Source organism: Chelonia mydas, chromosome 4 (genome assembly GCF_015237465.2).
Source record: "Chelonia mydas isolate rCheMyd1 chromosome 4, rCheMyd1.pri.v2, whole genome shotgun sequence".
Classification (NCBI taxonomy): domain Eukaryota; kingdom Metazoa; phylum Chordata; order Testudines; family Cheloniidae; genus Chelonia; species Chelonia mydas.
Genome location: NC_057852.1, coordinates 33,750,516 through 33,764,474, shown reverse-complemented (window position 1 = coordinate 33,764,474; position 13,959 = coordinate 33,750,516). Strand labels below are relative to the sequence as shown.

The following is a 13,959-nucleotide window of genomic DNA, read 5'->3' as shown; positions in this document are numbered from 1 at the left end:
AACGGAGGAAACATAAAGTCCCACAGGAAAATTTAAAAAGCAATTTCAATGGTGCAAAATTTCACTCCAACATTTTTGCGTGTTATTTTCCCAAGCTTTAGCATACCCTAAGGATTAAAAAGTTACCTAGACTGTGAAATAATTCCTTCACTCCTAGGGTATTGAGATTATATTACAATCTCAGAAACTCTTCTATCCCTTGGGCAATATTTTACACAGCTATGGCTTCATATTAATATTTTACTGCTATTGCCCTTCTAACCAGTCATGATTTATATAATATAACCTGCCACCTCTTTTACAATTGCATTTTATGGTTGTATTTGTAGACATTTCTAAAAGGAAATCTAATTCTTTCTTTGGTTTTCTGCTTCCTTGAAAGAATGAATGTGTGTTGTAATGTAGTTTATAGTAAAATTTGGAAGAAAAAAATACAGTACAAGCATAGGTTGAAATATTGCTCTCATTGATGCCAAGATAAATCCAGAGTAATTCCACTGAAGTAAATAGAGTTACTCTGGATTTGCCTTGGTGAAACTGAGAGGAGAATTTGGCCCCCAGATTTTTAAATGCTTATGTTAAAAGCCAAATGCTAATGTGGCTGTACAACAAATTGCCTTCACGGTACTTTTTAACGCCATGTTCACAATTCTGCTCAGTTATGTAAATGCAACTTTTATTGATGTCATTTGGATTTACACCTATGTAACTGAGAGCTGAACTGGGCCCAAAATTCTACAAAAGAGGCACCCGACATTTAATAGCAGATATCATGAGACATTGTTTTTAGTATTTTCAATAACTAAATCTTGTTTTCAGGTTGTGGAAAACCAAACAGTCTTGAAAAATGTCATTCAAATCTGAACAAAATGTGCAGTGGTTGCAATTATCAAGTCGACATACCATCGATTAGTATGTAGTTATTTCAGTAGATACTGTGCTGTGAAAATGTTGGTAAATATTGACATTTTAATCTTGGCCAGTGCTCAGCGCTTAGTTAGTGACAGATGAACCTCATCACGAATCAGATGCTTCATAGTTTTATTTTTAGCAACTTATTTTAGAGTTTTCCGTACTGCCCATCACCTATGGAAGGTCCCTAGTGGTCTGCAGGAGTCTTGTGCTCATAGACTCTTAGACTTTAAGGCCAGAAGGGACCATTGTTATCATGGAGTCTGACGTCCTGCACATTGCAGGCCACGGAACCTCACCCACCCACTCCTGTAATAGACTCATAACCTCTCGCTGAGTTACTGAAGTTCTCAAATCAAGATTTAAAGACTTCACGTTACTAAGAATCCAACATTTACTTTAGTTCTGCTCTTCTCCATTCCTGGTTGCAGGAAGCTCTGCTTGGGATATAATTAAATGCTTTTCCCCGAAAGACGAAAGTAGAGAGATTTCACTGAGCCCCAAAAGTGGGAAGAGAGCTTGAAAGACGGATGTCAGTACTTGAAAGACAGATGTCAGTAAGCAGCAGTGCTGCTCCTGAACTGGCTACTAATAGTGACAAGTTCACATTAGTCTCAGGGTATGTCTACACTGCAGCTAGAAATGTGCTTCCCACTATGGGTGGCCAGTATGGGTGGGTAGCTCTGCTTGAGCTAGTGTGCTAAAAATAGAAGAGTGGCTGAGGTGGCTTAGACCAGCCACCTGAGTACATACCCAGGGGTCAGGTGTGATTGTACTTGGATGGGTGGCCCGTGCCTTTGCCCATGTCACCATGGTCACACTGCTATTTCTAGTGCAGAGCTAGTGTATTTCTGTCTCCCTGTGCTGGGAAACACCTTCCTAGCTGCAGTGTAAACATAGCCAGAATTGGCACTGGATCAACTGGAAACAAAAAATTTTAATTAAAAGTTGAAAAAATGTCATTTTGGGTTGAGCAAAAGTTTAATTTTAGTTTTTTAACCTTTTAAAAAATAAAATGGAAGAAAAATTCTAAATGAAGAGTCATTTCACACTGAAAAATTGTTTTGACTTTTTCAGAACTTTTTCCCAGCTGAAGCAGTAGACAAATTGAACATGGATTTGCAAATATTTCAATGTACCCAAATATGCATTTTTCATCAAAAAAGAGTTGTGTCCAAAATATTTTGCACAACTGTATTTTGAACCTCTCTTGCATACCCTCAGGAGAAGTAATTTTCTTCAAGGTGTTAGAGGCTGTGATCCAAAAGAAAAAGACGCTTAAAATCACCCCCTGAAGTAAGTCTTTCACAAGGCACTGGGTTATTCACCAGACCACTGGGTAATTGGACAAACCACAACAACCTTTGCCTTAAAATAGCTGCTTTTCAAGTTTAAGCTAACATGAATAAAACATCACATTGTGAACTACAGTTACCTAAAATGATATAAAGATTTCCTAGGCCTCATCAAGGAGCTATTTTCATACTGTACTTTTAGAAGTAAATGGAAGAACATGCCAGTTCAGAAAAATCTGCAAAGGGAAATGTAAAATAAATAAAAAGTATAAAAAAGGTTTAACAGTATGTTTATATCTCAAAAGACCTTGGGAAAAAAAGGGTTTATGGCTTTGATTGGCAGGAGGTATAATTTTGCTGTTTAATTTGTATTGTGCTAGGAAAGAAATCCAGAATATGCTTCTCTGATCTATGTAGTTTTATAAGCCCTGAATTTCACTGGACTATATCAGTCTTCCTTTTAAGGTTTTTTCTCTCCCAAGTGTTCTTTCAGTTCTAGACCACATTAATTGCTTCCATAAGGCAGAGCTTTGTGATCAGAGTCAGTACCTAGTGGGCCCTCTTAGGCCTGGGCTCAAATGAACATCATATCTTTTGAGAAAAATAGCTTAGTAGTAAAGCTATCCTCACAGAAGTGTCCACAAAAAATACAGACTTGTACAATATCATTCGTAGTCCTAATACGGGTGGCTGACTGGAAGATCTAGCAGTTCTATTTATTTTTCCTTCTTTTCTTGTTTTGTTTCATGGCCACTTTAATCTTTAGTGTACAATGAAAGGTGTGTGAAATCTGAAATTATAAATCTGTTTATAGCTGTAACTCACTTTTCCAGCGTAACAGAGTTTGACACCGTAATAAACACAATTTTTCAGTGGAAAGGTGCTTTGATAATTCTTTGTCCAGTCTCTAGTTCCTTTTTATTGTAAATTCTAAGGTAGCCTTTTATTCCTTTCTTCTTCGTCCTTTTTTGTTCATGCAGCTTTTGCAGGCGATTGATTTATTGTTCTGCTACCTGAATTTCAATAATCTCTGTTGACTTCAGTGAATATTTATTAACAAAAGTACAATGCCAGAGTCAACTGTACTTTCTCTTGCTATTGAATCCTATCAAGTGCCCGTGGCTTCCAACAAATACTTTCTATTAGTGTTAAGGGGCGTTAGAAAGCATTTTCCCTCTTCCATGCTTGAGGTGTGACATAACTGATTATGCTCTCCCTCGTTACTTATGAACACAGAGATGCAGAGTGAACACTAGTGTGAGAAATATAGTATTACATTGAAATTCTGGCATGGGTACACACATATAATCCCAGTTGAGAGAGAACCTGGCAGGAAGAAGAAAAGAGCACCACTTGACATCTTCCAGAATAGAGATTGAATAGGACTCCATCCCCAGAGCAGGGGAAGAATGGACCGAACAGGAGATACCAAAATGAGTCTGAGGAAGGGAAAAGGAAATTAACAACTGTGCTGCTTCAGTCTCTGAATGGCCAGTCTCTAAAGATAAGTTATGACTCAGATAGGTTGTTACTGAAAGTTATCACCAAACAGCTTTTCAGCTGCCTGTGTAACTTGGGTGGTTTCATTCCATTTCCCAAGGAACAGTTCTCCACATCCCCAGAATAAAAACCAACATGGATGGCAGTCTCAGCAGGATGCCAAGGAGTGAAATGGCCATTGAGGCCGAGATTTCATCCTGATGTGAGGTATTCCCTCCAGGTCAAGGTTGAGACATGTTGGTGGGTCCATGTGGACATCCTTCACCCATGCTGCACTTTTTCTAAAGGACTCAGTCAGCACTTTTTGCCAATATTTGGTGATTACTTGTTCTGTTCATTCCTTCTGAAGCATCTGGCATTGGCCACTATCAGAAGACAGGATACAGGGCTAGATGGACCTTTAGTCTGACCCAGTATGGCTGTTCTTATATTCTTATGTACTAGATTCATATGTTTAAGCAGTACAAAGTTTTGGGTGCATATCTGAACTGGCCTATAAATACTAATCCTTCTATGGTTTGTCCATCACTAATTAATTACTCGATAGTTGTCATAATTTTAACAATACAGATATATCTTCATTTTATCACAATAATCTTTTATATGGCTTTATGAATTCACTGTATCCATCCTCATAAGTGCTCAAAATTTGCATGAATACATAAGAGTATTAGTAAATTCATGCTTATGCAGAGGTGCAAAGTATGAGCATAGGGAAACACATTGTGACCAATGAGGTGATGGCTCAAATTTTTTGATCTGAGAAGTACATTCATTATATTGTATTAGCCAACAAATGGCATCCAGGAACTGTCTGACTATTCTGGATGAGAGAATTACCTCAGTATTCTGGTTCTGCTAATGCACCTCATTTCTCTGCCATTATATTCTTGGTCATGGTGTCATGCTAGCACAGCGGGTCTAGGCGTAACCTGCAGATACTCATCTAGATCTGGTTCAGAAGAGACTGAACAATTTGATTGAGAATGTCATTATGCTTGACTGGTTGTTTATATTGTTGGACTGCTAAGAAGAGAAATTGGGCCAAATGCATTGCTAGTATAGGCAGGCTCAATACTACTGAAGTAAATGGAGTTGCATTCACTTATGCTGGAGGTAAATTTGACCCTTTGTCTATAAAACCCAGGCAGTGGACACTTAGGCATATTCTTTCAGTATGCTGGATTTTACTTTAAGTATTATTTGCACTAAGGTTTGTGATTTTTCAGAGAAAAGCATGTGGCGGAAAAGAAGACAGCTGTATTGATTAACCAAAGAAAATGCGTGCAAGATAAAGGATAATGTGTTCAAAGGACATATAACAATAGCACAATGCACTAACATGCTGGGAATCTGAGCTTCATACTCTGGCTTGGTTCCTGATTACTGGGGTGGCTGGAAGCACTGTGGAAGAGTTCTGTGGTGAACCACTGGACACTGTAGTTCTCTGAGAGCTTCAAGGGCAGTATTGTAAGGCTGCAAATCCTGATCTCAACCCCAACACTGCATTAGAAGTGAATATACATGTGTAAATCAGTGCTATTATAATGTAAGTCTTCACTTTCCTGGTACCTCTTGGATAGATCATATTTTCTAACCTGCAGTTTAAGAACCTGTGTGATTTGCATAGCAGTGTATATCACTGCATTCTGGATACGGTGGTGTAAATAAATGTCAGGTTAAGGTTAACATTGACATCAACAAGTAAATTACAAGACTGAATTGTTTATCTAAGATATGTTATGTACAATGATTTTACATCTTACTTTTTGCACGCTTTCATAGTGTTTCTTGATTATTAAGTCAGGTACAAATTATACTGTCAAATCTGAAGACTTCTTTTCTGGAAGAAAGATGTCACAAAAAGAAACTGCAGTGCAGAGGGAGAGAGTTAAGCAAAATTTGTTACAACATTGTTTATGATCCAAGAGAAGCTATGAGAATCCCAGGGGGAGAATGAAACATGTCCAAGAAAGGGGATGGAGGCAGGATTGGTTAAGAAGAAGAAGAAGCTCTACAAATGCACTGGAAATTTTGGAGAGCATTAGTAAATTTGATCCAAGGTGAGATGTTGGCATTGTGTGCCCGCTAGCACAGCACTTTGTCTGCAAACATGGTCAAATTTAATGAAGTCCAAAACCATGCTGCTTAACATTCCTGGACTCATAAGGGAAACGAGAAAAATAATAGGGCAGGAAGCTTAAAATGATTTTGTAACTCTTTTCTTAATACTTTCTATAACATCACATTTCATAATTCAGCATATCCAATCTTATGGTATTTTACAATAATTGCTGGGTTTCTATGAGTTTTATGTAAATTTTAGTTTCAAAGTCAAGGAAATCTCTTGTAATTCAGGACAGCTGATAGTTCTGAGCAAAATTGTGAAGGAAGGAGTATCAATACTTTCATAGTGAAATGGCTCTTCCTCACCTACAGAAACTACCTTCCATCACTGAAATAAAATCCTCAAAAAACAAACAAACAGCAAAAAATTCTAGGTTAATGTTATGTTTTTATATAATTCTGAAAATATGATTTAATGCCAGTTTATCAATAATGAGAAGCTGCCTGATAAGTCTTCCAGGTTAAGGAACAACTTTGGGTTATGTCCTGGGTTTGTGTGTTTACTGTAAGACTTGGCTTGGGCTAATCTAACCTGCATATTACAATTTTTAAAAAGTGTCTTGTTCTTAGTTGGCTAATCAGTTGCATTTCTGCAATTGCATTGATGCTGTCTCTTGTTTGTAGTCAGTTCTTTAATTCTGTTTCATCCTGGGCACCCTCCAGAAGACCACAGTTGACCTCTAAACGTTCCTTAGGCCCCAGTATGCATTGTAATTCGGTGACAAAATCATTATTTTGTCCAAAATTAATTCGTAGATATTTTTAATCCTGCAAACCAGATTCAGTCCTACGTGTGCAGGGATCTCCTTGGGCCCGTAGGCACTGACTCCATGGGTGCTCCAGAGCTGGGGCACCCATGGGGAAAAAATGGTGGGTCCTGAACACCCACCGCTAGCCCCCCTGATCAGCTCTTCCCCCTCCCAGCCAGCACCTCCCACCTTCTGCGATCAGCTGTTCCATGGCATGCAAGAGGCGCTGGGAGGAGGAGTGAGGGTGGGGTGCGCTCGGGGGGAGGGGATGGAACGGGGCAGGAAGAGGCAGGGTGGGAGTGGGACGTTGGGGGAAGGGGTGGAGTGGGGGCGGGACCTGGGGCACAGCAGGGGTCGAGCACACCCCGGCACATTAGAAAGTTAGTACCTCTGCTGGGGCTCACAGAGGAAGCTAGCTGAGGGGTAGAAAAGAGGAGAAGGGAGAAAAAAGTATTATCAGCCCCTTCCACAGCAGTTCTACTAGGGGAGAACAGCTTTGTTTTACACTTGGGGTTCCCTAGAAGCCCCACTGGTGGATGCACTGCCTGTGTTGACCTTGTATCATCACAGGCTACTGAACACAGTTCATGGCCTGTGCCCATCACCTCTGGCCTCCGGAGACTGCTGGTAACTTGCACATGTGCATTACTGCTCCTAGTGGAATGAACTTACTGTCACCAGAGACCCACACCTTGGAGTCCACAGCTGTGAATCTGGTCTTCTATGTGTAACCTGGGCATATTGCTATATCTTTAAACTGCCTCTCTTGGGTATCCTTGATCTGTCAGGTGTCACACTACATAATACACTCTACATCTTCCCTATTAAATTATTGAGCCTCACTCATTGTTTCATGTCCTGTTTAACTATTTGTATAGAAACAGATCATATGTAGAGACAGACCATAGAGTAAAGTTGGGAGACTTCTTTGTTGAATATACAGTATACTAGTTCTTAATGCAGAGACATGTTATGCAGATTAAAGTTGGGGTCTATAATGAGGGGAAGATTGTGGCTGTACTTATACTTTTAAAGAAAAGTTGGACTAGCTTGGAAGATAACAGAATGCACAATCAAATATATTTTTTAAATTGTTTGATTTAAATACTGGCTGTTCAGAAGAAGTTGCTACTATGATCATCAGAACACTTTTACAGGTGGGAAATAGCTGTCACGGTAGAGTAAAGTAAAAAAATTAGCACCTTTTAGATAATGTGCCATGAAATACTGCCTATGGGCTAAATCCTGCAGACCTTACTCAGATAATTCTCTCATAAACTTCAATGGGAATCTTGTCTGAATGCAGACTACAAGATTAGGCCTTATGCTGTGCATTATCACACTGCCCTGGCCTTCCACTCCTTGTATACCCATTTATAATAACAAGGATGTGACAAAGGAATGGAAATGTGGCTGCAGTCAAGACAGCAAGAAAGAAGCACCTGCCATTAATCCTGAATGTATAAATGAAGCTTGTGTCTGTACTCAGGGGCAGCAACAGCTGTAAAATATAGTTGACCCTTACTTCAGCTTTGTTCTCAGTTGGCAGGTGCCTGGACGCCTTTCAGTCTGCTTTGGAACACCCTGTTTTAAAAAGAGCAGTATTTATCACCTAATTATGAATGCAAATTTTGCATGTGTTTGTGATTTACGAGGCCTTGCGTATGCCAAAGAGGCTATAAACTGTATTTGAAAATGTATGGCAGTCTGCAGTAGATAATTACTCTTTGAGAAAAGAGCCTCTGTTTCCAGTGAAAACATAGTAAAGTTATTTCAGAAATGTTCTGACCTCAGACATTTCACATAACGGACACAAAATGCTTTCACATTTATGCAGCAGTTAGAGGCCTGATCTCTGCCATCTCACAGACGAAAGCACAGAAAGCTCCTTTGGAAAAAGGGCAAGACATCTCTGTTGCAGCCTTCGAAATTAGCATTTTTTTAACTCACTCAGTTCTTTGTATCTATGCTCTTAAGAAGAAAGAATAGAGTTTTGGGGAAAAACAAACCCCCTGCAACACGTGCCCTCTTTTAAACAAACCAGTCCCCAACTCTCACCCCACCTCCACAAACATCTCTTTGCCTCAGACCAAATCCGTACAGCCTTTCCTCCCTCTCCCGAAAACACACACATCAATAAAACCTGCAGTACAACCTTGGGAGAATTTCTCCACACAAATGGAAAGAAGATGTCAAAGGCCGAGGGTTGGAGATTTCCTTCTTAAAGTTCCCAAAACAATGGAAATGGTATTCTCAAAAATTAGAGCTGGGTGAATACAGCCATAAAATATTACTTGAATATTCTTACAATGAAATGCCACTGATTCCCTTTACTGGTATGTACAAGAGCTTATTTTTATTTGCAAGAAAGCTCACAGAAAGTAAAAGCATTGTGAATAAAAGTACAAGTGTTTGTGAGAGTATTCACACCAAAAATGCCCTTGTGGCCATTTTGAAAAGATATTTTTATTTGTTCATACAGTAGATTTGTTGAACATTAACGAATACTTTTGGATAATTTGTAAGCAGAAAGGTGCATTCTTTTAAATTATAAAATGTCCAATCAATAAACAGAAACAGTACCATGTGACTTGGGTAACTAGCCATATTGTGCAAAAAGCAAATACTCACATCAACCAATCTGAGCCATCAGACAGTTGTGAATAATTAACTAATTCACAGAAAGCAGGGTTTTTTCATGGATAATCTACAAAGAGAAAAGAGGGCAAAAATCATTGGATAAGTTATTTGAAACAAATAATAGAACCAGCTCTATTAAAAGTCATAAGTTGGATTCACATTCATGTTCCCAGAGCTCTAGCATGTCTCCTGGGAAGAAGGTCGTGGTGGTGCAAATTGACTGCATCCTTAGTTGTGTCATAGTGGACTAATTACATGCCTGTGAGCCCAACAAGTGGGTGGCACCGGTCGGGAAGGGCTGTAGCTGCAACAGTTGTACCATGCCTTCAGCAGTTTCTGCCAGTGGAGTTTCTGTTGAAACCAGACTGTGAATAACTGCATTTCACCCCCACCAACTGAAATCCCAAGAGAGTACAGGTTTCAGAGTAACAGCCGTGTTAGTCTGTATTCGCAAAAAGAAAAGGAGGACTTGTGGCACCTTAGAGACTAACCAATTTATTTGAGCATGAGCTTTTGTGAGCTACAGCTCACTTCATCGGATGCATACTGTGGAAATTGCAGAAGACATTATATACACAGACACCATGAAACAATACCTCCTCCCACCCCACTCTCCTGCTGGTAATAGCTTATCTAAAGTGATCATCAAGTTGGGCCATTTCCAGCACAAATCCAGGTTTTCTCACCCTCCGCCCCCCCACAGACAAACTCACTCTGTTGCTGGTAATAGCCCATCCAAAGTGACCACTGTCTTCACAATGTGTATGATAATCAAGGTGGGCCATTGCCTGCAGGAATCCAGGTTCTCTCACCCCCTCACCCCCCTCCAAAAACCACACACACAAACTCACTCTCCTGCTGGTAATGCCTATCCAAAGTGACCACTCTCCTTACAACGTGCATGAAAATCAAGGTGGGCCATTTCCAGCACAAATACAGGTTTTCTCACCCCCACCCCCACCCCCATACACACACAAACTCACTCTCCTGCTGGTAATGCCTATCCAAAGTGACCACTCTCCTTACAACGTGCATGAAAATCAAAGTGGGCCATTTCCAGCACAAATCCAGGTTTTCTCACTCCCCCACCCCCATACACACACAAACTCACTCTCCTGCTGTAATAGCTCATCCAAAGTGACCACTCTCCCTACAATGTGCATGATAATCAAGGTGGGCCATTTCCAGCACAAATCCAGGTTTTTTCACCCCCCCCTCCCCCCCCCCCCCCCCCCACACACACACAAACTCACTCTCCTGCTGGCTGAGAGAACCTGGATTTCTGCAGGAAATGGCCCAACTTGATTATCATACACATTGTGAAGACAGTGGTCACTTTGGATGGGCTATTACCAGCAACAGAGTGAGTTTGTCTGTGGGGGGGCGGAGGGTGAGAAAACCTGGATTTGTGCTGGAAATGGCCCAACTTGATGATCACTTTAGATAAGCTATTACCAGCAGGAGAGTGGGGTGGGAGGAGGTATTGTTTCATGGTGTCTGTGTATATAATGTCTTCTGCAATTTCCACAGTATGCATCCGATGAAGTGAGCTGTAGCTCACAAAAGCTCATGCTCAAATAAATTGGTTAGTCTCTAAGGTGCCACAAGTCTCCTTTTCTTTTTGCAAGAGAGTACAGTGGCAGTAAAATGCTCTGCCCTTCCTTGAGTTGAATACCTTTGGTTTGCAGAGGCCTCACTGGCACAGGGAGTGTAATATACAGCGTTACTGAATCTGGTCCCTTAGCTATAGTGCACAATTGGTGGGTCGTCGAGGGTCAGTTAAAGGATTATTTTTTTTAAGGTAATGGAATGTAACCACAGTCGATATTGTACTCTCGGTTCAGTGGTCACCATTTTAAAGTCAGTGTTTGCCAACAATTACTACACACCTGCTATACTCTCAGACACTATTCTGCAGTAACTATTCGTAAATGTTGATATATGTTTGTCTGAGAGCTTGCAAGCTTGATATATATATATTCACATGTTTTAAAGCAGGCCTGCTGAAAATGTGCTGCATTATTATCCCTCTGAGTCACATCAGTACAAGTATTCATGGGGTCAGTTGCTGACACAGAATACAGAATTCTGCATGCAATTTTAACTGTTTGTCATGTGAACCTCAGTGTGTAAGCTGACCAAGTGAATGCACACAGACAAAAGTTCATCACAAGTTTATCTGTGCTTTAACTTGTTTTTTAAACTTCGGGGGGGGGGGGGGGACGGTGTCCAGCCTCTGTGTGGGAATATAAGGGGGAGAGGGCCACAATGACAGTCATGGTATTCAATTGAGTGCAAGGGCTCCACTCCTCTAGCTGCCCCAAAGGAGAAATGGGAAGGAAAGGAGGAAGCCAGGGCTTGATTCTTCCCCCCTGCACCAGCCAGAAGAGATGGCCTGCTACAGAAGTTAACATAATTGCATCTCTTTAAAAGGTGTAGTAGAAGTGGCTCTCCTACATGCACCAGAAACTGGCTAGCACAGGAATTTTCAAAGCTTTTTTCGCTGTAGCCAGCATCCTAATAGACAGTGTTTCATGGGCCACTTCTTCCATTTGCAAGTAATGCAAACCACTTCCCCTCCCATTTGTGATTATTAAAAATCCTTCTGGCAGTTATACTGCTTGCTTACATGGAAAAGTAGCATTAGGAAGATATTTAGTTAGTTTTAACTATGCTGCTGGTGGTGCCGCTCTCTGGTAGTGGTGCTTTTTTCCTCTTCTTCTCTTTTAGCCATGGCCCCTATTGAACACAACTAGACTGGGCTTGTCCCCTTTGTTTCCAGATGCTTTTACCACTGCCCATACTCTTCTTTGCACGGAAACACCTGGACATCTTCAGAAGGAGCTGGAAACTTGTAGGCAGAGTCAGCACCATTTAATCTGCCAGTTCTGTGCAGACTACCAGCAAGTGATCCACAAATCATAGCTGGAGAACTGGGTCTAGAAAGTTGATTCTGAACAGTTGCACAACACAGAAGTTGGGAACTTGTTCAGACAACAGAGAATAATGAAAGAACCTATAGTGCCACCCTAATATCACCACTACACCATTTTGTTTGTCTGGTGTTTTTAAAATAATTATCCTTCATTCTGAAAAGTCATATCAAACTGAATTCTGATAAAGAAGAGCTCACTTTCCTCTACCACTCACAGTATGCCACTGGACTGAACATGACTTGCTATGCTCCTAGAATTCCTAATCTAATTTTCCATTACTTTTCTAATTTAAGAAGGCTGCCAAAATACATGACAGATTTATTAGCCATATTTGGTAAAAAGTTTTACTGTTTTAGAAAACGCTTATTACCAGATGTAGGATGAAATCCTGGCTCTGTTGAAGTCAGTGGGAGTTTTGCCATTGCCATTTGCTATTGCCAGGAGTTCACTCATGTTTTTTACTATTGTGAGTAGTCCCACTGAAGACTGTGTGCACAACTCAACAGGAGTAACCCCACTACACCTGCTACTAAATCTTTGCAGAACCTGTCCCTAAAATACCTGCGGCTTATGGAATGAAAACCGTAAGAAATCATAACATTAGGGATAGATCTCTGGATCACTCAGACCTGCTTCTTACTGTATCCCTGTAACTGATCACTGAACTTCATTAGCATCAATAATTTGTCAATTTTTTTTCTATTTTTTTCAGGGTCCTCCTGGTCCAAAAGGTGAGAAGGTGAGTACACATATTGTCAACACTTACAAAATAAATGGAAACCCCTCCTGGTATTAACTGAACACATAGTTTATATTGACACAGTATGATGTGAAATTATGTAAGAGAGTTGGGTAGCACACAGATGCTGTGTTAAAACTATCATCTCATCTTTCCCCTTTGCAGGGAGATCAAGGTGATCAGGGCCCTCGGGTAAGCATCTTAAAAAAAAAAAATGTTGCACTTCCCCTTCCCTGAGTAGGCTATTAGTCCTTAGCGCAAAACTAAATGAAATATAGTGTCTTAGCTAATCATGCTTATTAGCTGCATTTACCCTGCATGTTGTAGTAAGCGTCTGCAGGACAGCAAATATAACCAAATAGTCTCTGGGAAGCATTTGAGTAAGAATAGCCACACATACTTCACTATATATGAAAATATACAACTGCTGCTAGTGGGGGGAAATGCATTTGACAGTGAATGTGCTCTGCTGTGTAAGAGTTGGTTTGGTTTGCCAGAGTAAACCTTCCAGTTTTCCCAGCCATCTTTCAGGTCTTGCATGGACTCCTATAATGCAGAGGGCATGTGGGGTTTATAATAAATTTGGTCCCATATTTTCTCTTAAAATATCCATTATTTAGAGAATTATAAAAACATGGCACATTCATGGGCTAGTTCTTGTGCCTACATACATGTACCAAATAGAATAATATTATTGTCTCTTGAACATAGCATTTTTCCCCAAGCAGTTAGAAACAGAGAAAATTTTAGCGTTAGTGATGTAAACATAACACATTCCTTGTGGAGTTATTTTAGTTGTTAAGTATTGTGTTTGTTTTAATCACAGGAATACAATGGTGAACAAATTGTTATGTTGGTAGTGCCAGTTCATTGTCTTTACATCCGTTCTTCATTATACAAATATTTGGACATATTGTTCTAATGATGCAGAGGCTCAGTTCAGTTGCATGTTTATACATTTTCTCATGCCAGGGCACGTTTTCTGTCAATTAGTTAATATATTTTAATTTTACTGTGAGTGAGAAATCTTTAAAGTCATAACATATTTACTTGGCCATATT

The 13,959-nt window shown here is 40.1% G+C and overlaps 1 protein-coding gene across 5 annotated transcripts in view; it reads left to right on the top strand.

Moving 5' to 3' along the window:
* Positions 1 to 13,959, top strand: part of COL25A1 (collagen type XXV alpha 1 chain) — a 412,520-nt gene that overhangs the window by 258,453 nt on the left and 140,108 nt on the right. For all 5 annotated transcript variants that reach the window (XM_043545532.1, XM_043545531.1, XM_043545529.1 and 2 more), the window contains exons 6-7: positions 12,872 to 12,898; positions 13,064 to 13,090. In XM_043545532.1, coding sequence (XP_043401467.1) covers positions 12,872 to 12,898; positions 13,064 to 13,090 — 54 coding nt within the window. The remainder of the gene's footprint in view (positions 1 to 12,871; positions 12,899 to 13,063; positions 13,091 to 13,959) is intronic.